Source organism: Moschus berezovskii, chromosome 28 (assembly GCF_049115385.1).
Source record: "Moschus berezovskii isolate FMDL1 chromosome 28, NW_MosBer_1.0, whole genome shotgun sequence".
Lineage (NCBI taxonomy): Eukaryota > Metazoa > Chordata > Mammalia > Artiodactyla > Moschidae > Moschus > Moschus berezovskii.
Genome location: NC_142487.1, coordinates 12,303,998 through 12,330,990, shown reverse-complemented (window position 1 = coordinate 12,330,990; position 26,993 = coordinate 12,303,998). Strand labels below are relative to the sequence as shown.

The 26,993-nt window shown below is 45.0% G+C and overlaps 1 protein-coding gene across 1 annotated transcript in view; it reads right to left on the bottom strand.

Moving 5' to 3' along the window:
- LDLRAD4 (low density lipoprotein receptor class A domain containing 4) overlaps nucleotides 1–26,993 on the bottom strand; it is a 65,280-nt gene that overhangs the window by 9,742 nt on the left and 28,545 nt on the right. Inside the window, 1 exon segment of the mRNA XM_088833368.1 lies at nucleotides 9,859–10,013. Within this exon segment, the coding sequence (XP_088689494.1) occupies nucleotides 9,859–10,013 (155 nt within the window).

The window sequence follows — 26,993 nt, the reverse complement described above, 5'->3', positions numbered from 1 at the left end:
TCTGCATCACCACTACCACAGCGACTGCAGGAAACACCCCAGGGAGCTAGGTCCTCTGACCATGGCGGAGTAAGCTGAGAAATAAGTTAGCAGTTTACAGAATTTACAGCAACAGGAATGAAATCAAGCCAGCACCACTACCCAGGCCCATATGCACTGCATCTCCTCTAGCTGTGTGCTTGTGAGAACTGTTCACTCAAGCTGTGTCCACAGAGCACCTCTTGGTGACCTAAAGATACCCCCATGGGTGCTGCAGGGAGCAGGGCCACCAGGACCCAGGCCCACAATGGCCTTGGACCACCACGAGGGGCTCCAGGGAATCTGCATGTTGTGGAGAAGGGACGGACAGCTCTGGATCTCACAGGCTGAAGATGTGTGTTTTCAGATTCCTTTACCCTTGAGGAATCTGCTTTGTATTTTATTCCTCCAGCCACAGTGGCAGGAAACTTTCCCATAAGTTGAACCTGACACTAAAACATCTGTATTAAAGATTAAAATATCATATGCTCTTCCAAGTGATTGTCTTTATCATCCCAATGATCCAGATATGCCGAATGCAGATCTAGAACACAATGACTGCATTTTTTCCTTTTAAATCTGGCACTTTTTTCAGGCTGGTGAGTGGAAAATCAAAATTGTCTTTTTTAAAGTTGAGGTAACTGGAAAAGACTCTGATGCTGGGAAAGGTTGGGGGCGGGAGGAGAAGGGGACGACGGAGAATGAGATGGCTGGATGGCATCACCGACTCTGTGGACATGAGTTTGAGTGTACTCCGGGAGTTGGTGATGGACAGGGAGGCCTGGCGTGCTGTGATTCATGGGGTCGTGGAGAGTCGGACACGACTGAGCGACTGAACTGAACTGAAGTTATATGTAACATTTACTATTTTAATCATTTGAAAGCATACGGTTCTGCAGCACTAAGTCCATCCACTTGCCATGCACTGATTGCCGCATCCATCTCTAGAATTTGTCTTCTTCCCAAACTGAGACACCTCACTCACTAAACACCAATTCCTTCCACCCAAGGCCCTGGTGACCAGCACTCTACCCTCTGTCTCTATGAATCTGACTGTTCTAAGGACCTTATCCAAGTGGAATCATAAAATACTGTCCTTATTTCACTGAGCATAATGGCTTTATGGCTTACCCATGGTGCGGCCAGTGTCAGCATTTCCTTCCTGAATGAGGAAGGAAAGTAATAATAAGGATGAGTAATAATCCATTGCTGGGACATACTGTATTTTGTTACTCATAGGTATCTTGGTTGTGTCCACCTTTGGGCCATCATGAATAATGCTACTGTAAACGGGGTTGTACAAATCTCTCTCTGGATCTCTGCTTTTCATGAAGGAGAACTTTTGGGTCACGTGGTAACTCCATGTTTAATGTGGAGGGGCGGGGGAACCACCACTGTTTCCCATAGTGGTGGTACCATTTCACATTCTCACCAGCAAACACAGGGTTCCAATTTCTTTCCAATTCTGATCTTCTAGTTTCTTGATAACCAGTCCAAGTGTGTGTGATGTGGCATCTCACTCTGGTTTTGGCCTGTATATGGTTAGTATGTTAAGTCGGGGGTCTCCAGAGAAACAGGAGACAGACTGATTACAGGCATCGACCATATGTTATGGGGGCAGAGAGGTTCCACATTTGCAATGTGTAAGATGGAAAACCAGAAAAGCCAGTGGTATAATTCAGTCCAAATAATGAAGGACTGAGAACCGGGGGGCGAATGGTATGTCATGGATTTCCAAGGCCCCAAAACCAGGAGCTTTGATGTCCAAGGGCAGGAGAAAACCAAACATCCCAGCTCAAGAAAAGAGAGGAAGAAAGAACCTGCCCGTCCTCCACCTTCTTGCTTTACCCAGGCTCTCAGGGATTGGATGATACTCACCCACACTGGTGAGGGCAGATTTTCTTCACTCTGTCCACTGAGTCGAATGATTATCTCTTCTGGAATGACTCTGACAGACACACCCAGAAGTAATGCTTTATCCAGGCACTGCTTAGCTCAGTCAGGTTGAAACATAAAATGAACCATGACAATTAGTGATCCTGAGCTCTTCTCATGTGCTTGTTGGGTAACTGTATTATCTTCCTTGGAGAAATATCTATTCAGGTTCTTTGCCTATTTTAAATCTGCCTAAATTAAAATTACCTTGACTTACTTTGTTGTTTGTTATAAAAGTTCTTTATATTTTTTGAATATCGATATGTGATTTGCAAATATTTTCTCCCATTCTGTGAGTTGCCTTTCAATCTCGATAGTATCCTGTGATGTTTAAGATTTTAATTTTTGAAGTCCAATTTACCAATTTTTTTTCTTTGGTTGCCTGTGCTTTTGGTGTCAGATCCAAGATACCATTGCCAAATCCAATGTCATGAAGTTTTTTCCCTATTGTTTTAAGAGTTTAATAGTTTTAACTTGTACATTTAGGTTTTGATACATTTTGAATTAACTTTTTGTATATGGTAGCAGATAAGGGTTCATTGGAAGGACTGATGCTAAAACTGAAACTCCAATACTTTGGCCACCTCATGCAAAGAGTTGACTCACTGGAAAAAGACTCTGATGCTGGGAGGGATTGGGGGCGGGAGGCGAAGGGGACGACAGAGAATGAGATGGCTGGATGGCATCACCGACTCGATGGACATGAGTTTGAGTGAACTCCGGGAGTTGGTAATGGACAGGGAGGCCTGGTGTGCTGTGATTCATGGGGTCACAAGGAGTTGGACACGACTGAGCAACTGAACTGAACTGAACTGAAGGGTTCAATGTCATTATTTTGCAATGAACACCCAGTTTTCCCAACACTATTTTTTAAGAGTGTCCTTTCTCCTTGTATGGTCTTTGGAACCCTTGTTGGAAATCATCTGACCATACATGGTACTTGAGTCGCTAAGGCATGTCTGACAAATCTGTGACCCCATGGACTGTAGCCCACCAGGTTCCTCTGTCCATGGAATTTTCCAGGCAAGAATACTGGAGTGGGTTGCAACTTCCTTCTTCAGGGAATCTTTCGGACCCAGGAATCGAACCTGGGTCTCCTGCATTGCAGGCGGATTCTTTTACTGACTGAGCTACAAGGGAAGCCCCTCTGACCATACGTGGAGGAGTTTATTTCCAGGCTCTCTACTCTATCCTGTTGGTCTAAATGTTTGTCTTTATTGCTTTCTGGTAATTTTTGAAATCAAGAAGTATGCAATTTCCAACTTCGTTATTCTTTTTCAATATTCTTTTGGCTATGAGCGGGGTGGGAGTTTCATGAATTTCAGGATGGGCTTTTCTATCTCTGCAGAAAAACGTGGCTGTGATTTTGACAGGGATCATACTGACTGTGGACTGCTCTCGGTAGTTCTGACATCTTAATATCATCTTTCAGTCCATGAACCCAAGATCCCTTTCCATTTACTCTTTCAGCAACACTACAAACTCTTCATATTCCTGGTTAAGTTTACTCCTAAGTATTTTATTCTGTTTGATGTTACTGTAAACTGAACTGTTTTCTTAATTTCTTTTTGGACTGTTCATTGTGAGTGTAAACAAACACAACTGATTTTAGGGGGCTGATTTTGTGTCCTGCAACTTTGCTGAACTTATTAGTTCTAGTGGAGTTTTTATTAGTTAATTGGAATGCTTAAGGTTTTCTTACATATCATATCATCTACAAAGAGAGGTAAGTTTACTTTTTCCTTTCTTCCTGAGATACATTTCTTTACTTGCCTTGTTGCTCCAGCTGAAACTTAAATACTATGTTGGAAAGAAGAGGTGAAAGCACAAATGCATCCTTTCCTTGTTCCAGATCTGACAGGGAAGCTATCATTCATTCACTGTTGTGTACGATGTTCACTGTGGGCTTTTCATAGATGACTTTATTATGCTGAGGTAGTTTCCTTGTATCTTAGTTTGTTGAATGTTTTTATTATGAAAGGGTGTTGAATTATGTTAGATACATTTTTGTATCAATGAGACGATCATGTAGTTTTTTTCCTTTCACTCTGTTAATGAGGTGAATTACAAAGATTGATTTCATAATGTGGAACCCTCCATGCATTCCAGAAATAAACCCCACTTGGTCATGGTGATATAACCCTTTTATTATGCTGCTGAATTCTCATTTGTTAGTGCCATTGAGGATTCTTGCATCGATGTCTGTTTGGGATGTTGGCCATTGGTTTCTTTTCCTGTTGTGTCTTTATCTGGTTTTGGTACTGGGGCAATGCTGGCCTATAAAATGAGTTCGAAAGTGTTCCATCCTTTTCAATTTGGGGGGAGGAGTCTGAGGACTGGTGTCAATTCTTTGAATGTTTTTGTAGAATTCACCAGTTAAGCCATTTAGTCTAGGAAATTTCTTTGTTGGGAGGTCTTTGATTATTGATTCAATCTCCTTACTTGTTATAGATCAATTCATACTTTCTCTATCTTCAGGACTCAGTCTTAGGAGGGAGTTTCTAGGAATCTGTCCATTTCACCTGGGTTATTATTTTCATTCAATATGTTGATACACAAGTGCTCAGAGTACTAATACTCTTTTTTTGTCTGTATCTCTCAGATTTTTTCCCACCCAAAGGATACCATCCTTATAGCACTGAAAGAGAGTCATCTGTGACCTTGACTCACAGGCTGGTGCTGTGAGCTGCGGCAGAAGCCCACTTGCTGCTGTAGGGCCACAGGCACAGTGACCACGAGACCACCTCATGCCCCCAACGTTCTTGGTGTAGCTCTTAGCTAAACTCTCCTTTCAATATACAGAGGACCACAGGGATCATCAGATTTGGGCACTGGAAACACCCAGTACAGTGTTTTCCATAGTGTGAGTTGCAGCCTCTTGAAGAGCTAAGTGGTATGTCTAAGTGGTATCAATTTAAGTGGTATGTCTTTCCTACACATTTGGTTAAAGTGGTCAGACAATCTGAAGATCTCTGATCTGAGCCAATTCTTACTCATTTTGGATGGGAGGAAACTGAGGCCCAAGGAGGGTACATGACTCGCTGGAGGTGACACAGCCAGTTTGTATAAAGCTAGACCACTGCTGGATATTTCAGTTTCTACCCAAGGGTTCCTCACAGCGAATGAACATTATCAGTTCAGTTCAGTTCAGTTCAGTTGCTCAGTCGTGTCCGACTCTTTGCGACCCCATGAATCACAGCACGCCAGGCCTCCCTGTCCATCACCAACTCCCGGAGTTCACTCAAACTCATGTCCATCGAGTCAGTGATGCCATCCAGCCATCTCATCCTCTGTCGTCCCCTTCTCCTCCCACCCCCAATCCCTCCCAGCATCAGAGTCTTTTCCAGTGAGTCAACTCGTCGCATGAGGTGGCCAAAGTATTGCAGTTTCAGCTTTGGCATCAGTCCTTCCAATGAACAACCAGGACTGATCTCCTTTAGAATGGACTGGTTGGATCTCCTTGCAGTCCAAGGGACTCTCAAGAGTCTTCTCCAGCACTACAGTCCAAAAGCATCAATTCTTCGGCGATCAGCTTTCTTCACAGTCCAACTCTCACATCCATACATGACCACGGGAAAAACCATAGCCTTGACTAGACGGACCTTTGTTGGCAAAGTAATGTCTCTGCTTTTTAATATACTATCTAAGTTGGTCATAACTTTCCTTCCAAGGAGTAAGCGTCTTTTAATTTCATGGCTGCAATCAGCATCTGCAGTGATTTTGGAGCCCAAAAAAATAAAGTCTGACACTGTTTCCATTGTTTTCCCATCTATTTCCCATGAAGTGATGGGACCACATGCCATGATCATTGTTTTCTGAATGTTGAGCTTCACTTTCATCAAGAGGCTTTTTTTTAGTTCCTCTTCACTTTCAAATGGCCTCAAATATTTGAAATTTTTTTTTACTCCCTGTTCCAGGATGAAAAGCACAGCCAAAACTGATGTTTGGGTATTTAGCAACACCTTTGCCATCTGATAAAGAAAGCTGAGTGCCGAAGAACTGATGCTTTCGAACTGTGGTGCTGGAGAAGACTCTTGAGAGTCCCTTGGACAGCAAGGAGATCAAACCAGTCAAACCTAAAGGAAATCAACCCTGAATATTCATTGGAAGGACTGATGCTGAAGCTGAAACTCCAATAACTTTGGCCATCTGATGCAAAGAGCTGACTCACTGAAAAAAGATCCTGATGCTAGGAAAGACTAGGGCAGGAGAAGAAGGATGACAGAGGATGAGATGGTTGGATGGCATCACTGACTCAATGGACATGAGTCTGAGCAAACTCAGGGAGATACTGATGAACAGAGAAGCATGGCGTGGCATTCATGGGGCCGCAAAGAGTCAGACACAACTTAGCGACCAAACAACAACAAAAGTCCATTTTCTCTTGTTCCTTCCCTTTTCCCAGAAAGAGTCCTAAGTCGTACTGACTTTTCCACCCAGGCGACACTAACAGCTTAGGCACTGGTGACTGTCCTCTCCAGCACTTCCCCTAATTCACTTTGGGCACCCATCATCAGACTTCTCAAGATTACCTCCCTCCCAACTTGATTCAATGTAGACCACATCCCCTAAGGGAAAGTCAAACCATGAAGGAAGTTCTCCTGGGAGGAAAACAAAGGGACTCCTTTTTTGTTCAGAACAATCAACAGCTAGAGAAAGAAACCAAACCCAAGAGGAGGACTATGACGCCTCCTGGGCTGGGGGCAGGGCCAGTGAGCAGTCAGGCTTCCAGAGGAAGCAGCCTGGGAACCAGAGAGCTCAGGGCCAAACACTGTGAGCCTCTTTTCAGGGCACATGCCTTCCCGCGGTGAAGCTGGTAAGGGAGGAGCAGAGCCATCCTAGCCACCTCCCTTAGATGCCCAGGTCAGCCTCCCCAACAGGGACCACTCAGAATCAAGATAATTCAGAGAACACTTTTCTTCCCCAGAACAAACCACATCAATTTTTAAGGACTAAGTAAAAGCAAACTTTACCAGCAGATGAGCAGAAGTAACATATGAACATAGCCTTATCACAAGAGCCTTAACAACAGGCACCAGGCCTCTGTCCACCACCCCCTCCTGGGTCCTTTCTGGCGTTTCTCTGCAGCATTAGCTTGTAGCCTGAACAACATCAGGCTTACTAATGGTCACACTTGACTTTGCACCAAAATCCTATCAGTAACTTGATCAACTGCATCTTGAAATTTAACTCTAAATGGATTTTGGCTGCTACCAAAAATCAAATCCATCCTCAGAGAACAAATAAGAAAATTCCAAACTCACATACACCAGGCTCTACAGGGATTCCCCGATGGAGCAGCGGATAATAATCTGCCTGCTAAAGCAGGGGACATGGGTTCGATCCCTGGCCCAGGAAAATCCCAAATGCCATGAAGCAACTAAGCCTATGTGCCACAACTAATCAGCCCCTCTAGGGCCCACAAGCTGCAACTACTGAAGCTGGAGCAACTAAAGCCAGTGCTTCACAACAGGAGAAGCCACTGCAATGAGAAACCCACGCACCATAAGAGAAAGCCCAGTGCACAGCAACGAAGATCCAGTGTCGCAGCCAAAAAGAACTAAATTAAAAAAAAAAAAAAGGTTCTAAATACTAAGAGCAGACTCCCTCAGAAAGAACACATGGCTTTTTATCACAAACCCACTTACTGTTGCTACCACTACTGAAGCATTTCCTTTTCTTGTAACTTAACTGCAGCCAATTGACGGATATCTCTTTTTCATTTTCATCCAGAAATGGCTGCTTCCACCAAACTTAGCACTGGTCCCTCCTACTGCCCTGGCACCCTGGAATGGCATTTCAGGGACACTGTGGTGATGCAGGCTCACTAGTCTTGCCAAAACATCCTTTATCTGTCCCTCTCTTGGCAAAGAAATGTGTCCTTCCACAGGCCTTGGGGGCAGCAAGGGGCCACATGAGGAAAGGGCTATGACTGCACAAAGCAAACCCTCCAAAACTGAGCAAGCTGGGCCCAAAGGGGCCACTGATCCAACCCACCTTTTCCCAGAGGGCTCTCTGTGAGCACCCGGGCTGTCACAGCTACTGAGGCCCCAGCTTGCCTTTCCCTTCTGGATAAAGGTAAAGCCCATTAGTGCAGAAAGGGAGTCAAGTTTCCTCAACCACATCAGAACATCTACATGTTCAGCCTCTCCTCAAAAACAAAAGCCGACTAATGGGCTTCATTGTTCCACCGTGACTATCAACTCTTCCCCCAAGAAATATATAAAAATAACATTAACCAATAGTGTTAAACCAAACTTCCTAGAAGCTGATAAATTAGATGCTCAGCCCTTCTCACACCACTTTAAAATAAACACACTCTTTACTAACATGGTTGTGGAGACCACACACGGTTCCAGAACAAGTAGGCCAAAAGGCCCAGAGAAGTGTGAGTCCCAGCAACGCACTGGCTCAGAGCCCTGGATGCTCACACATGGGAAGGCCGGCAGGGGGCGCACCACACCCACCACCTGCCAACAGCAGGCACGGTGGCTTCTAGGATGCAGACAGCAGACACCGCACCTCCAAACCCTGGCCACCTCCAAAGAAGCACAAACCACACGAGGCCATGGGGAGTACAGCCCCTCTAGGCCCCTTGTGGGGAGGGGGGCAAGATGTTGGGGCACCCAGAAGGGCACCTTGAAGCTGCCTCACCCCACACCCTCCTACAGTTTTTAGCCTCCTGCTGTGCACCCATCCCCACACACAAATGGCCTCTGGAGACCCCCAGCCTCCCCCAAGACAGAAAATACCACCAAGATAGCCACAGCACTGCTGATGGGGGAAGGCTGGGGATCGCTGTGATGTTTCTTTGACTGGTGGGTACCAGGCCCACGTCCACTCAATGATCCAGGGAATGAAGGCAGGCAGAGCCCACACCAAGACCCTCTGATAAGGCAGGTTCCCTGTGGACACTCCGAGCTTGGGGAACTGCAAGCAAAGGCTCTCGTCACTGCTGTCGTCCCCGTGTGTAACAGCATCAGTGCGACTACCGAAGGGCCCCTAGGAGGACGGGGCGGGGTGGAAGGGAGGCGCTCAGGCTCAGAGCATCACTACAGCAGCGTCCCCGCACTGTGACAGTCACAGATTGTCCCTGGTGGGACCCTGACTGTGAGCAGGTCACACTGTTCTCCCAGAGCCACGTGAAGGGAGGCAGCACTTCTCAGGAGCCCTAAGGGAAGAGGCGGTAATTAGGGGGAAGAAGGAACGCCAGGTGGGGGACACGTTCCTGGGAAGCGACCCCCAGCACTGCGGGATCCCATCTGTGTCCGTGTCCTGACTAGACATGAAACAGAGCTCTGGCCTGGGCTGAACGGTTTCTGGTCACTGTGTAAACATGCATCATGAGTTTGTGAAACCTCTGGGAGCAGTATTCACACCTCCCTGGTTTGATCAGAAGAGAAATCCAAGCCCTGGGACACACCTGCCCGGCACGGGGACTCAGGGAGGAAACGTGGCAGGAAGGGGATGTGGAGGGCAAGGGAAGGTGGGGGAGAGGCCTCCCTCAGGGCTGACCTGCAGGCCCCTGTCCCTGTGGGTCTGGAGGCATCTACACTGTCCCTGTGGGTCTGGGGGCAGCACCCAGCAGTCCCACTCTTTCCCAGGCTCTGGCTGCCAGGGACACAGGACACTGGAGAAACCTCAGCTCCACTCACAGGGACAACAGACCTGAAGCCCACACAACCCGCCGGCCCTCATGCCCTGGTGGCTGGCACCCTCACAGCCCTGCCCTGCTGAGCTGCCGTCTCACGGTGCAGGCGGGGACACAGGATGCATCACTGACCATCGCACCCTGACCTGGGCATTTTGTGCGGCGGATTTATTAGCTGAGCCCAGTGCCATCCTGTGCCTGTGCTCCCAGCCCCGCCTCACCCCCAGGGAGACCCAGAGCCAGCCCACACTTACCAGCTGCGGCCTGTCTTCCTGCCTCTGGCCCTGCCCTGGGCGGTGGATGAAGGACCGGGTGGATGCTCTGTAGTGGTTCAGCAGGCAGAAGACGACCACGACCATCACTGTGACCACCACCACCACCACCACCACCTGGGCGAACTCCAGCTCCGCTGTGACGAAGAGGAGAGCCGTCAGTCGGGCATGGGGCCACCCACTCCCAGACCTGCCAGGGACAGAAACTTCCCCGGGCCTGCTGCCTGAGTGAGGGTATCGCCATGTGGCTAACAGGTGAAGGAGGAAGGCCCCAGCTGCTTAGACAGGTTCTGTCCTGAGACAGACCCATGTCACACAGGACAGGCACCCGCCACTCGGGGACCTTCCCCAGGGCAGGCAGCCCCTGGGTTCCATCTCCTGGGACATGAGAGGCTCAGGGCCTGGTCCCTGCCAGACCCCCCGCCCCTAGAGGTTGAAACTATGATTCCCAAAGCATCTCCCCATGGCCGCGCAGCACCCTGGAGGGAAGAGGCACCACCCAGAGAAAGGACAGGACGCATCTCCACTGGGTTCCCACTGCGCTGTTACAGAAGCCTGTCTGAACCGCACACTCCCCACCCGTGCATTCACCAGCAGTGTGTGGGGGGGCATGGGTGCCAGTGCTTCTGTGGCGAGCGGAGCCCAGGGCCAGCCCTGCGTCGTCCTGTGGGGTTAGAAGGAGGGTCTTCCTGAACCCACGAGTCCCATCCTGTGACACCATCCTCCACCCCACCCTTGACCCCCCTTCACCCCTGAGGGACAGAGACTGACAAAAAATAATGAAGTCTTCTTTAAAATGTAAAGAACATATATGGAAACAGTGTATAATATACAAGTTCCCCTGCACAAGCCGGCAACTCTGACCGCAATGCCCACGTCATCCAGGGAACAATTCAGCCATTGTGTGTATCTGTCTTTTACCTCTTGAATGAGGGCTTTCTTCTTTTCAATGAATGGAATCGCTGTACAAATATATTGTTCTTTTTTTCCACTCAATATATCACAAACATCTTTAAACAAGACCTCATTCCCCAGTTCCTAAACACGAAACACTGGACCTTGCATTCTCTAAGTGACTGCTCTTTATGTGGTTGGATTTCTTTTTTCTACCATGATCAAAAAGATTGTGTGTGACCCACACTTGTGAGCATCCCTAAGCAGAGATTCCACACACTGACACGACCTTGTACACTTGCTCTTGTCAGGGAGAGGGAAGGGAATCTCCTGCCTCGTGGCCCCGGATGCTGGGCCCTTTCCATTTGTACTAATTTGAGGGGGGGGGCGGCAAAAACATGTATCTTGTTGTCATTTGTATTTCCCTGGTTACCAGTGATTGTGATCTTTCCCTATGATTATTGGTAATTTGTATTTTTCTTCATATTAGTTCATATCACTTTATTTGCAGCTTTCTCATTTGTAAGCAGTCTTTACATATTATGGCTATACATCTTATCTGCTACACGTGTTACAAATATTTTCTCCTGGTCTGTCACTTCTTGAAACTTTTCTGTGGGTTTATAGATAATATAAATTTTTATGCCATCAAATATTGTTTCAATCTTTTTACTTTATGGCTTCAAAACTTCTCACTGATTAGGAAGGTCTTCTCTCCAATATTCTCAAAATATTTTTCTTTTAAGATTTTTATAGCTTGTTTTTACATTTGCTCTGGATCTTTATTTCTTTTGGTCTGAACAGGACAAAAGCACCTAGAACCTTATGTATTATCTGACAAACATGACTCTTCTGACCTAATATCACACTAAAAAGTTCAGTACAAGCAAGGGGAGATAGTCTTCAGCTACGGGGACTGCACAGAAGCCCTCACCTTTCTTTCAGAAGGAAAGAACCATCTTTAAACAACACCTGCTCTCAGGCTGTGCTGAGCCAGCTCTCTGGTCAGTGTGCTCCCTCCCGGGATCCTCCTGGGACCCTCCAGGCCCTCCCTCCTGCACTGCTGAGGCCAGCAGCCCCTCCAGGGCCATGGTCCCGCTATACCCTTAAACATGATTCATTACCCCAAAGAGCTCTATGTGGATGACATCTACCAGCATTTACCATATTTGAAATTAAAACTGAAGATGTTTAATATTTATTCATTAAAAATAAACTCACCACATGTTAACACAAGTGACAAAATAACTTCCCAATGCCATCTCACTTAACACCATGCACATCTCTACTCCCTGTGCCCACCCCCTACACACCCCCCACTGGCTTCACCTGCACCCACAGGATGTGTGGCTAACCATGACAGATGAGTGGTTCTTGTCTGCTCTTCCTTTCACGGGGGCTGTGGCGGCCACCAGGGCTGAGCCCCCACCTCCAGCCCCAAGGTTCCCTCTGTGAAGGCCCTCCGTTCACTGACCTGTGTGACACACACAGTCCTGGAGAAAATGCACAGACCTTGAGCATGACTGACCTACAAGCATTCACAGTTGGGTGGGACTCGTCCTGGGTTCTGTCTGCAGACAAAGGGCTCTGAAACTAACCAAAGCAGGTCAGTGGGTCCCGGGGGACCTATGTGCATTCCACTGAGGCACTAACTCTCAAAATCTGTAAAGATTCTGTGTCTCTATATGAGCCAGAGGCCCTTGGAGACATTTATGTGTCTCGTGTGCCTGTTAGGGCGACTCTGGTCAGAGGTGATGACTCTGTCCATTACAGATTCCCATTCTTTGAGGTTTATAACTATGCTATAAAATTCTGCCCTGAGATGAAATTTCCCACATAAAACTTACACCCTGGAATTTGGCCTTTAAAAAACAAAATAGTACATTTTAGTAAGTTTGCTACACTTAAAAGTCATGATGGAGGATTTTAAAAGAACACGAACTTTACATTCCTACAGACTCAAAATATAGTAGTAGTTTATTTGATATTTGTGGACATCAGCCTATAGCAAGGAATAATTCACTAATGTAGTCTTAGTGTTTAAAAAACTAACACAGAGAGCTATTTATCTAGAAATGTTCAATGCCCTACATGCCTTCCAACCACAGTGCCTCACGCCCCATCATTTTGTAAAAACGCTGGTTTGACTCAGCTACCAAGCTGACAGCAGATTAAACATTTTTTAAATAAATCAGTTTAAGTTAAATAACCCTAAAACAGCTGCATAACAGCAATGAAGTCCCTGCGTTAATGCACTATGGAGTTTACGTGCACACTATTGATACCATGACAGTACTTTTTCCCTCTACTGAAAAAAAGAATTATTATTATTCTGTGTTTGTCTCAATATTTATTTTCACAACAGTTAAGCTTCTCCTTACTAAGTGGCTTTTACAGCTTTGAGAACCACAGTTGCTCTTGCAAACCCAGGAGCAAATGGAAAGCAGTATGAAGTTTATACTTCACGTGGATAAATTCAGGGCCAGTCAGACCCCAGTCTGGTTCCAGTTCTGCCATCTGACTCCATCAGCTGCAAAAGCTGTTTCCTCATATGTAAAACAAAGCCGAGTCCTTCACTGTATGGCCAGTGGGAGCATGAAATAAAATAACCCCTCGAAACTGTGTACTCAAAGTGTGGTCCAGAGAGATGGTTAGAAACACAGGAAACTGGGTGCCACCCCACACTGGCTCAACCAGAGCCTGCATTTTAACAAAACCCCTCGGTGGCTTCTGAAACTTTAGACTAATCCAGAGTCTTCATCTGGATTAAACAAGCAAACTGGAGTTCAGAAAACCTGTGACCTGTACGCCCAACAGAAGAAACAAGGTGGAACCAGGGCCCACGATTGCTACTCAACACAACTTTCAAGTGTGGACCTCTCTTAAAGAAAATTGAAGGTATCAAGGGAACATTTCATGAAAGAATGGGCACAATAAAGGACAGAACTGATAAGGACCTAACAGAAGCAGAAGAGATTAAAAAGAGGTGACAAGAATACACAGGAGAACCATACAAAAAAAAGGTCTTAATGACTTGGATAACCATGATAGTGTGATCAGATACCTAGAGCTTGATATCCTGGAGTATGAGATCAAGTGGGCCTTAGGAAGCATTACTATGAACAAAGTTAGCAGAGGTAATGGAATTTCAGCTGAGCTACTTCAAATCCTAAAAGATGATGCTGCACTCAATATGTCAGCAAATCTGGAAAACTCACCAGTGGGTTCACGACTGGAAAAGGTCAGTTTTCATTTCAATCCCAAAGAAGAGCAATGCCAAAGAATGTTGAAACTTCCGTAAAATTGTGCTCATTTCACATGCTAGCAAGTTATGCTCAAAATCCTTCAGCTAGACTTCAGCAGTATGTGAACCGAGAATTTCCAAATGTACAAGCTGGATTTAGAAAAAGCAGAGGAACCAGAGATCGAATTGGCAGCATCCACTGGATCATAGAGAAAGCAAGGGAATTCAAGAAAAATATCTACTTCGGCTTCATTTACTACACTAAAGCTTTTGACTGTGTGGATCACAACACACTGTGGAAAATTCTTAAAGACATGGGAGTACCAGACTACCTTACCTTCTCCTAAGAAACCTGCATGTGGGTCAAGAAGCAACAGTTAGAATCGGACATGGAACAACTGACTGGTTCGAAATTGGGAAAGTGAAAGTGAAAGTCGCTCAGTCATGTCCGACCCTTTGCAACCCCATGGAATGTAATCCCATGGCCTGGAGTTCTCCAGGCCAGAATACTGGAGTGGGTAGACTTTCCCTTCTCCAGGGGATCTTCCCAACCTAGGGATTGAACCCAGGTCTCCTGCACTGCAGGTGAATTCTTTATCAGCTGAGCCACAATGGAAGCCCAAGATAATGGAGTGGGTAGCCTATTCCCTTCTCCAGCAGATCTTTCCAACCCAGGAATCGAACCTGGATCTCCTGCATGGCAGGCAGATTTTTTTACCAACTGGGCTATGAGGGAAGCCCCAAAATTGGAAAAGGAGTACATCAAAGCTGTATACTGTCACCCTACTTATTTGCAGAGTACATCATGCAAAATGCCAGGCTAGATCAATCATAAGCTGGAATCAAGATTGTCGGGAGAAAAATCAACAACCTCAGGTATGCAGATGACACCACCCCAATGGCAGAAACTGAAGAGGAACTAAAGAGTCTTGATGAGGGTGAAAGAGGAGAATGAAAAAGCTGGCTAAAACCCAGCATTCGAAAAACTAAGATCAAGGCAGCTGGTCCCATCACTTCATGGCAAATAGAAGGGGGAAAAGTGGAAGCAGTGACAGATTTTATTTTCGTGAGCTCCAAAATCACTGTGGATGGTGACTGCAACCATGAAATTAAAATATACTTACTCCTTGGAAGGAAAGCTATGACAAATATAGACAGCATATTAAAAAGGAGAAACATGACTTTGCTGACAAAGGCCCATATAGCCAAAGCTATGGTTTTTCCAGTACTCATGTATGAACTAAGAGTTGGACCATAAAGAAGGCTGCGCACCGAGGAACTGATGCTTTCAAATTGTAGTACTGGAAAAGACTCTTGAGAATCCCATGGAAAGCACAGAAATCAAACCAGTCAATCGTAAGGAAATCAACCCTGAATATTAACTGGGAAGACTGTTGCTGAAGCTCCAATAACTTTGGCCAACTGATGCAAACAGCCAACTCATCACAAAAGACCCTGAGGCTGGGAAAGATTGGGGGCAGGAAGAGAAGGGGGAGGCAGAGAATGAGATGGCTGGATGGCATCACTAACTCAATGGACATGTTGTTTTTTCAGTCGTTCAGTCATGTCTGACTCTTTGAGACCCCATGGACTGCAGCACACCAGGCTTCCCTGTCTTTCACCATCTCTCAGAGCTTGCTCAAACTCATGTCCATTGAGTTGGTGATGCCATCCAACCATCTCATCCTCTGTCATCCTCTTCTCCTGACTTCAATCTTTCCCAGCATTAGGTCTTTTCTAATCAACTGGCTCTTCGTATTAGGTGGCCAAAGTACTGAAGCTTCCATTTCAGCATCAGTCCTTCCAATGAATATTCAGGGTTGATTTCCCTTAGGACTGACTGGTTTGATGTCCGTGCTGTCCCAGGGACTCTCAAGAGTCTTCTCCAACACCACAATTCAAAAGCATCAATTCTTTAGCGCTCAACTTTCTTTACAGCCCAACTCTCACATCCATACATGACTACTGGAAAAACCATAGCTTTGACTAGATGAACCTTTGTCAGTAATATCTCTGCTTTTTAATATGCTGTCTAGGTTGGTCTGAGCTTTTCTTCTAAGGAGTGTCTTTTAATTTCATGGCTGCAGTCACCACCTGCAGTGATTCTGGAGCCCAAGAAAATAAAGTCTGTCACTGTTTCCATTGTTTCCCCATCTATGTGCCATGAATGGGACCGGATGCCATGATCTCAGTTTTTTGAATGTTGAGTTTTAAGCCAGCTTTTTCGCTCTCCTCTTTTACCTTCATCAAGAGGCTCTTTAGTTCCTCTTCACTTTCTGCCAGATGGGTGGTATCACCTGCGTATCTGAGGCTATTGATATCTCAATGGACATGAGTCTGAGCAAACTCCAGGAGATAATGAAGGACAAGAAAGCCTGGCGAACTGCAGTCCATGGAGTCACAAAGAGTCAGACATGACTTAGCAACTGAACAACAACAATGTATCATGACCAGCTGGGATTTATTCCAGTACTGCAAGGTTGGCTTAACATCCAAAAATCATTTAAAGTGATATACTATTATAAGTAAACAAATGAAAAAAAGCTGGCTTAAAACTTGTGAAAAAAAAATGGAGAAAGTATTTGGCAAAAACCCAACACCTTTTTATCATAAAAACACTCAACTAACCGAGAACAGAAAAGCATCTAACAAAGCTCACAGCTTTTTTGGTAATGTATACCAAACACTACTCATGCTTCAGTCCATGGTACATCTCCACATGGCTGTGGAAGACAGCTCATTCCCTTCCCTAACCGTGGGGTTACCCTTCTGGCCTTCAAAGAGAAAGGAAACTAACTAAACAGTGATTTTAAGCCCAGATTCACAATCCACAAGGCAGTCTGTGCAATAGTGAAGGTGTGCTTGGGCTCTGCACGTAAGGGTCTGTGCTTGTACTGGGTTGGGATAAGAGATGTATTTCTCACTCTAGGTCAAGGTTTAAAAAGTTAGAAAGACACCCACTGAAAAAGTAACTGACTATTCAAGTATTTCATTTCTCCCAATTAAACAAGGTAAGTCATCTTCTTCCCCAAAGCTCCATCATCATGGGAACATACTAGAAACACACTGACGAAAGTCTGACTTGCATCAGTCACACCACCTTCTTCCTCATCACCCCTTGATGCCCTAAGAGTGTCAAAGGTCAACAAAGCCACGCCTGCATAGTAAGTGGCAGACAATACAAAGTGCTATTGAGTCTCACTGGCCTCACCCACAGGGGACCGCTGAGCTCTGCAGTGTTGTTTTCATGCCTGCTAACACAACATACATTCTGCAGCCCATGAGTCAAGGAATAAGTTTTGATTTCAAGTCTCAACATTTAAGAAATACGTTTCATACGATGATAGCTACCATGGTGATTCCTCTGATGGATCTGGGCACAGCAAAATAAAAGCCTTCTCAAAGAGATTCACATTCCAGATGCCATTAAGAATACTCATGAATCATGAAAAGAGCTCAAAAAATCAACATTAATATGAGTTTGAAAGAAGTTGATTCCAGCCTTCATGGATGACTTCTGAAAGGTTCAAGATTTCAGTGGAGAAGTTAACTGCAGATGTGGCAGAAACAGCAACAGGTAAGGTTCAGTACATGAGCTCTGAATGAGTGTCACCACGCTACGGGCCTCTGGACAGCTTTCCTGCACTGCAGTCAGGACAGTCCTCGGGACAATGCAGAGCACTCCATAAACACCTCCTCTACTCATCAGGTTCCTCAGCTGTGGTGTTTAATCACTGGCAGAAATGGTTTATCCTTTCATGTATTTCTTTAAAAATCTTAATTATCTCATTTACTCAGAAACAGTGCTCAACAATTTAACTACAAGCACAAGATCTTAAGGAGCTGTAAAGTGTGCATCTACTTCTCACTGAGAAATTTTCAAAATTCCAAATTCTATGACCTGAGGAAACGAAAGTGGGTGGTGCCCTAAGGAAAGGATAAACTGCAACAGCTACACTGACTGAGGCCCATTTCAAAAGGACCAACAAGACTCATTATCTGCATCAGTTCAGTTCAGTTCAGTTGCTCAGTCGTGTCCGACTCTGCGACCCCATGAATCACAGCACGCCAGGCCTCCCTGTCCATCACCAACTCCCGGAGTACACTCAAACTCATGTCCATCGAGTCGGTGATGCCATCCAGCCATCTCATTCTTTGTCGTCCCCTTCTCCTCCCACCCCCAATCCCTCCCAGCATCAGAGTCTTTTCCAGTGAGTCAACTCTTCGCATGAGGTGGCCAAAGTACTGCAGTTTCAGCTTTAGCATCAGTCCTTCCAATGAACACCCAGGATCGATCTCCTTTAGAATGGACTGGTTGGATCTCCTTGCAGTCCAAGGGACATTCAAGAGTCTTCTCCAGCACCACAGTTCAAAAGCATCAATTCTTCAGCTCTCAGCTTTCTTTACAGTCCAACTCTCCCATCCATACCTGACCACTGGAAAAACCACAGCCTTGACCAGACAGACCTTTGTTGGCAAAGTAATGTCTCTGCTTTTTAATATACTATCTAGGTTGGTCATAACTTTCCTTCCAAGGAGTAAGCATCTTTTAATTTCATGGCTGCAATCAGCATCTGCAGTGATTTTGGAGCCCAAAAAAATAAAGTCTGCCACTGTTTCCACTGTTTCCCCATCTATTATTTCCCATGAAGTGATGGGACCACATGCCATGATCTTAGTTTTCTGAATGTTGAGCTTTAAGCCAACTTTTTCACTCTCCTCTTTCACTTTCATCAAGAGGCTTTTTAGTTCTTCTTCACTTTCTGCCATAAGGGTGGTGGTGTCATCTGCATATCTGAGGTTATTGATAGTTCTCCCGGCAATCTTGATTCCAGCTTGTGCTTCTTTCAGCCCAGCGTTTCTCATGATGTACTCTACATAGAAGTTAAATAAGCAGGGTGACAATATACAGCCTTGACATACTCCTTTTCCTATTTGGAACCAGCCTGTTATTCCATGTCCAGTTCTAACTGTTGCTTCCTGACCCGCATACAGATTTCTCAAGAGGCAGGTCAGGTGGTCTGGTACTCCCATCTCTTTCAGAATGTTCCACAGTTTATTGTGAGCCTTTATTGTCAAAGGCTTTGGCATAGTCAATAAAGCAGAAATAAATGTTTTTCTGGAACTCTCTTGCTTTTTCCATGATCCAGAGGATGTTGGCAATTTGATCTCTGGTTCCTCTGCCTTTTCTAAAACCAGCTTGAACATGTGGAAGTTCACAGTTCACATACTGCTGCATGCTGTCACCCAAATAACTGTCACGTATTACTGTATTATTTGCATGCTGTCACCCAAATAACTGTACCAGTTCATGTCCAGTTAAAAGCCCCCAAATCTTTCAGCTTTTCAAACACAGAACCTGAAGAACAGCTACAGGATAGGGCCTCTAATACCAACTTGGGTTGTCCCCTGAGATGTAAGATCTGCAAACTGGGAGGTTTTACACACCCCTGACACAGGACACAATCAAGGCCAGTTTACAAATGCAAAAACAGAATCACAGACACTCTCCTAAGGTCATAGTGGTCATGTGGAAACATAGGACTAGAATCATGGTTTTCCTTTATTCCACACATACTTGAAGGATCTGACAAAAGAGCCAGTTACAGCACCAAACAGCTCACGGCTCCCCTGCGGACTCTTGGTGGTAATTTCGACTCCAATTCTGCATTCCAGGTCCTATGTCTCATCAACCACATCAATAGGAGCTGCTGCATCCTGAACACTGATGCTGAGATTGGAGTCTTTAAAAATTATTCTCAAGATAAAAGGTCAAGAATGAAAAAGGAGACCTGATTGCATGAAGACCCTTTCACAGACAATCTAAGATAAACTGTCTGATTTCTCATCTTGTGGAAAAAAGACTAAATTCTAAACTCATGGACGAGGAGAAAATTTTTCTGTTTTCAAAATCCTGTCACTTCAGTGACCTACTCAGACTACTGGGTCGTGTGAAACGTGCCTTCTCAGGGGTCCCTGGAAGAGGAGTGAACCCCACTTCTTCCTGCCAGCCTGGAGACACTAAAAGATGCCAGCTCTTTTGGGGCTAGCGAAGCAGAGTCCTGGCCCAGGAAGCAAGAACCCGACTCCTTTGGGTCTGAGATGGTGCCGAGTTACCTATCACTCCAAACACCTGCCCAGAAGCCGCAGACGGAAAGCCAGTGATCTGAGTTCTTCCTGCAGTTGCCTTGCCTACAAAGCAAAGGGGCACTCTTGCCATCACCTCACCCACTGAGGGCTTCAAATCCTTGAAAGTCACTCCCTGACTCCTCTATTTGAACAACATAATTTTGGGAAAAAAATAAATAAAAGAAAACCAGGAAAAAAAAAAGAAAACCAGGAACTGAGGAGTTCTACTCTTTCTGCTTCCCTAGTAGCTCAGATGGTAAAGAGTCTGTCTACAATGTGGGAGACCGGGGTTCGATCCCTGGGTCGGGAAGATCACCTGGAAAAGGAAATGGCAACCCACTCCAGTATTCTTGTCTGGAGAATCCCATGGACAAAGGAGCCTGGTGGGTTACAGTCCATGGGGTCACAAAAAGTCGGACATGACTGAGCAACTAACACAACACTTTCACTCTTTCTGCCAGCACTTAACCTAAAATCTAGAAAGTGCCAAGCAGACGGAGAGACCAATCAATCGGGATCCTTGGTACTAACACCCAACCCAGTCTATTCTGAATGGCAGACTGGGCATTTCACAGGCAGAAGCCGATGCCCTGCCCCGGTTAGAGGGTGCTAGGGCTCTGTCCAGATGCAGCAGTAATCTCAAAAACCATGTGGTATCTTGGAGCTCGAAGAGGCCTAACTAACCAGCTCCTGAGACAAGGAATTTGAAGCCAGGAAAAGGTATGATTTGACAAAGGTCACTGAAGAAGTAATCTGTGTACCTTCTACGAGAACTCAGTTTCCCCACTCTTAAGCAGTGTGACCTTGGTATTCAGACTTTGAAGAAATAATCCAGACTCTGAAGAAATCCAGACTTTGTACATATATACATATATGCACATATATACACAGATGTGTTTATACATGTGTGTATATTTACATACAAACATGATATGCACACACATATATTTAGAAATTCTAAAGAGGCTAACATGCTCATTGCAGTTTTAGTGGACTGGGCTGCACATGTAATTAATAGTTCATAAAAATTACTCGGCTGGAGCATCCAGACATTCTCCATGAATGCTGTTTCAAGGCAGGTGCCATTCCCAGGTCCCTGTTGTTCCTTCATTCCTTCACAGGTCAGGGGGTGAGTCCCAGAAGCAAGCGGCAATGCTTCAGAGTCCTGTTACGAAGCAGACTTTGTTCTAATTGGGCTGGAGAAACAGTTTGCTATTAGTCAACAAGTATTTATAGAGGAAAAATCAAAGTAGGGATTCTCTCTTTCTTTCAAGAGACCTTTAGGGTCACTAATGACTGGGGATCACCGTCAGAACTCAAGTGTTCCTTTCATCCACAGTAATAACCCTCAGTGGCCTTGGCAACCATGGAGCTGATCCCATTCTCCAGCAGCAGCACCTCTGACCTGCTTCAATAGCCCGCCCTACTGGCCAGAGCAGTCAGGGAGGATGGAGAAGCAGGGCCACAGATAGGCCCCATCCTGGGCTGGTCTTCCAGGAGTCTTCCTCCTCGTGAGGACTCACTGCTTCTTGCTTTCTCCTGCCAGAGAGACGCCTCCGGAAGGTATGCTCGAGTGCAGCCCACTGCCATGGTACAGTCCTGCTCCATCCTCCCTGGTCTATTTTGGTACAAGGGTAAGAATTCCAAACAGCTTGGATAACAAACAAGTTGTGTGACATGTAGACAAATTTGGCAGTGGTTGCTTAGGAACTGACAACAGTGTAATCAAGAGGCGATCTCCCAGAGCAGACCACGCCAACACCTCTTAAAGAGACAATCAAAGTTCGCAAAAACCATTCATTATATTTCAATAATGAAATTTGTTATATATCTTGAAAAATGATTAAATTTTTGTCTTAAAACTTTTTTAGAAATTCAAATTCAATGTGGAAATAATGAGACTGGTTGTTAACAATCTGGATATACTGGTGTCCGGTGTACAGGATTTTCAGGGACTCAAGGACAAGGAAGATGATGATGATGGAAGTGTTGCCTGACATTTACAGAGTGAGGACTTCACACCGGACACTAAGACAAGTGTTACCTCTTAACTCACTTCTTAACTACCTCTTGTCTTCCTATTAAAACCTTATCTAAAGGAAATCACCTTTAGGTACCAGTTTTGGAGGTCAACTTTAGATGAGGATCTTTTTCAAAACTCCGGTAAAGTCTAGCATTTGTTTGCCATTTTCTTAGGCCTGATAACTGGTCTGGAAGATCCATGATTTTCATGGATTGGTTTGCATCACAATATGTTGATAATACCTATATTTTATACAGCATCAGTCACCCCTTAAAAGGTGGCTCTCTTTGAATAATGGGAAGAAAGTAACTTTACAGTGAAGAGAGCTGACTGACACACATGACCTCAGCCAGGGTGAGGGCCCCATAAACAGTCATAAATCACATCAACAGTATCACCATTCATCTATTACAAAGAACAGGATTCAGCAACAGTTAATCCCCCATCATGGAATTTTCCAAATATATTTCAACTTTTCCCACTGGCATGTCTTTCTTTAACAGCTGAAATTCCTTTCTCCCCAAAGGCATCTCACACCTCTGGAAACCTCCTGACACTGAAGACCCAGCCTCCAGGCCACCAGCTCCATGGAGCCATCCTCGCTCTCAGCTATAAGTCCCTACGTGGCCATCTGATCTGGGCCTGTAACTCCTCTTATGAAAAGCTCATCTGTTCAGGCAAAGCCAAGCACCATGCCCACCTCTCCCAGAGCATCCTTGTTACCCCTGTCCTTTGTATTTCACACAATTCAAGAGATACGCAGTACAAGTAACCACATGCTTATCTGGACAGCAGAATTCTTGAGAGCAGAGTTTATACCTATCTCATTTCTACCAGTTCAGACACACTTACTCCAGTGAGGCCCTGTGGCCTCTTGGAACATGTGAAAAGAATGAGGACCCACCACAAGAAGGAAAATGCTGCTCACTAAAAGTGTTCCCCAACTGCCCAGAAATGATAGTGAGTAGTCTCAGAAATTCAAAGTGACAATAAATAACTCATTCTTAAATCAAGCTTCTGGACATGATGAATGATTAAAAAAAAAAAATGACATCCATCAATGCTAAAGAAAACAAGTGTTTTTACCCAATTTGTGGTAATTTATGCAAACTGTCACTCTCAGCGACTGGCCAGGTAGGGCAGGAATGCTTTCCAAAATGACCATCAGCCTCAGGCCAGATGAGTAATAAATCTAATGCTCAACACAGACTTACGTTCTCTCTAAAATTACGAAGTCACAAGGAAGACACTGATGAAGCTACTAAAACGGAAGAGACTAATCCACACACAAAAAACTACTTACCCACCTTCTTAATAAACAATACAACTGTCAAACGAGCTCTGAGTCATCATCTAAGTCTTGATTCACTCCATCTATAAAGTAAGATAATTCAACTATATATATACCCTATAAACCTCTCTCTCAACTTGTAATTCTGTGTCTTTGTATGAATACAGTTAGTTTCTCTGAGTCATACCTGGCTTGCTTATTAGGACAGACCAAGTACTTTTTCAACTCAAATACAACTTATTTACATTTCTTTGTGTCCTAAGGTAACAACTGCAATTCACCTGAGACATACAACAAAATTTAGATACTTAAAGATTGCTATCTTCCAGCCCACTTCAAATGAAATTAGCAACCCCCAAATCAGCTATTTATCTAATATTTCATCTCACAGGTAAGAAAAGACCAAGACGTTTCATCACAAGTAATCTAGCAGAACAATTTAAAAACACAGAAGAGGAGTAGAGGAGACGAGGAAGAGGAAATGAGAAGGAGAAGATGAAGATGATGTGGAGAAGAAGGAGAAGAGGAGGTGAGGAAGAGATAAGGCGGCGGTGGTAGGTCACAGCAGATCCCATCACAGCTGCTCTGGATGCTATGCTGAGCTCAGAAAGGCAGCAAGACTCGACTGATGTCAACCTTCATCTTATGGATTGTAACTCAAAGAAAAATCCCCTGCAGTCCACAGTGGATTTGTGTTTGCTTTCTTACATAATGTCCTCTTTCTGTTCTAGTACCCTACCCAGGACACCACATTACATGCAGTCACGCATCTCCTTAGGTTTCCTGCTGTGAGAGTTTCTCAGACTTCCTTGTTTTTCATGACCTTGGCGGTCTTGAAGAGGGATGGTCAGGCATTTTGTTGACTGGGATTTGTCTGATTTTTACCCCATGTGATGAGATTGCAAGTCTGGGTCTGGGGGAGGAAGACCACAAAGACCCAGCATCATGTCTGTCACATATCAGGAGTGCTCTCTGCAGGGCTCCCCATTGCCAGAGGAGCATGTCTTGTCTCACATCTTCAAAGACTTTAAAGAATGATACTCAACTCTGTCTGCAAACTGCCTTTTAACACAGAAATAAACTACTGATTTAGATCTTAAAAGGAGTTCTTTCTTGGAAAGTAATTATTTGCATGATTAGGACTTTAAATTCTTGTCTCACATCTTCAGGGCTTCCCTGATAAGCTCAGTTGGTGAAGAAACCACCCGCAATGCAGGAGACCCCAGTTTGATTCCTGGGTCGAGAAGATACACTAGAGAAGGGAAAGGCTACCCACTCCAGTATTCTGGCCTGGATATAGCCCATGGGGTCGCAGAGTTGGACACAACTGAGCGACTTTCACTTTTTCTCACATCTTCAGACGCTTTTCTGTCACTAGACACCCAAACTAAGTACTGTAAACCCAGCAACGACCAAAATGACCTAGTGCCTTTGTGTGTACACAAGGTCATAAACACTTCAGTGGACAAATATTTTCAATGTGCACAAAACAGGAAACCTTAATTTGTGGACAAAAATATTGATGCTGCTAAGTGATACTGAACAAATCACCAACAATGAATCTTTACTTCCATCTATTTCCCATTCATAAACAATTTTAACACTGTTTCAGGTCTACAAATATTTAGACTCAACTAGAACAGCACATTTACTAAAAATACGTAATAACAAAATACTAAACTTTTATCACTTTTTAATCCTTTCCTAAGAATATTTTAAAAATGCGGGAAGTCCTAACTGACCCACATGATAAAGTAAATAAGAAAGAGACTTTCACAATGGTCCAGTGGTTAAGAATCTGCATTGCAATGCAGAGGACATGAGTTCGATGCCTGAATGGGGAACTAAGATCCCACATGTCATAGACCCATCAATGATTCCGTTTCCTTTGCTCAGATACATAGAAACACAATTAGGTATCAATATTTGCTATTCAACACAAATGCCTCTGAGAGTAAAATAAACTTAACAGAAATATTGGTCTTTCTGAATCTTACTCACAAAACCTCCTGCCCTTCAGTGCCCAAAACTCCAACTTCTTACTATAAATGTTTAATAATATCAGCAGGTCATTAAAAACTGCCAGTAGAGAACTTAGTCTTTAAATGCTTGCATGGTGCCTCCCTCTACACCTCAAGGCAAACGTTTCCCCTCTCAACTCAGCTTTTCTGAGGCACCACTGTGCTGTCCCAACCAGGCATCTCCCAAAGGTGACGGCCTCAGGAGCCCATTACAATGACAGTCAAATTCGACTAGGTGGCTGCCTGCTCTGGGGAAATGTAGGAAGTTGCTCTAGCCCGGTCCTGGGGGCGGGGGGGGGGGCGGCGCTCAGTACTCTGTCCAGGATGCCACCCAGGACTCAGCATGGACCCACTGCTGGACAGTGATGGATTTTCCTACAAGCCTAAGACCCTGCTCTTGCACTCAAGCAGCTTGTGCAGGAAGTTAATTTTTCAAATAGTTCTAGTTTTCAAATAAGACCAGAATCTGTAATTCCAACTTTAAGGTATAAAGCACACTGTGTTTTAAACAGATGCCAGTCAAGTAAATAACAAAATCCTACACGCTTCCTTCCTTTTAACCTCAGAAAACGATTTAACTGAAGCTAAGTCAGTACAGAAAGGAGATTAATCAAGGGAGACACAGCAGCTGAGAGACATCTATGTGTGCTGTCATCATCCTGCAATCTTACCAGCACCAGCACATCTCAAGATAACAAAAACAGTCACAACAGTGCACAGTTATACTCACCAACCAGAATTTCAACTGAAACCATTCGAAGTGGCATAAATTCAAGAGAAGGGGATGCCTGCATCAAGAGAAATGGAGTCCCAGCTCCTTCAATGCTCCTTTCCTGGGGTTTCTAATCCTGGGACCCACCAACACGCAGCCCTGCACTCCCGCCCCCGCACCTCTGCAGGTCAGGTGAGCAGTGGGGTGGGCCAGCCCTCGACAGCACCAGACCGGGCCAGTCCTGCACCCACAGTGCACACACACACCCTACAGGTGGCATAGAGGGTTAGCATTTTTGCTCCAGATGCCAATTTGTTGTTGTTCAATCACTTCAGGCTTCCCTTGTAGGTTAGCTGGTAAGGAATCCGCTGCAATGCGGGAGACCTGGGTTCGATCCCTGGGTTGGGAAGATCCCCTCAAGAAGGGAAAGGCTACCCACTCTAGTATTCTGGCCTGGAGGATTCCTTGGACTGTAGCATGACAGGCTCCTCTGTCCATGGAAATCTCCAGGCAAGAATTCTGGAGTGGACTGCCATTTCATTCCCCAGGGGATTTTCCCAACCCAAGGATTGAACCTATGTCTCCTGCATTAGCAGGCAGATTCTTTACCAGCTGAGCTACCAGGGAAGCCTGAGTTTACTTAGCATCGACTTAATTTTATATACAGATTCACTTTGCTTCCCAGGTGCTGCAAGTGGCAAAGAATCTGCATGCCAATGCAGGAGACACAAGAGACAAGGGTTTGATCCCTAGATTGGGACAAACCCCAGAGAAGGAAATGGCAACCCACTCCATTATTTCTT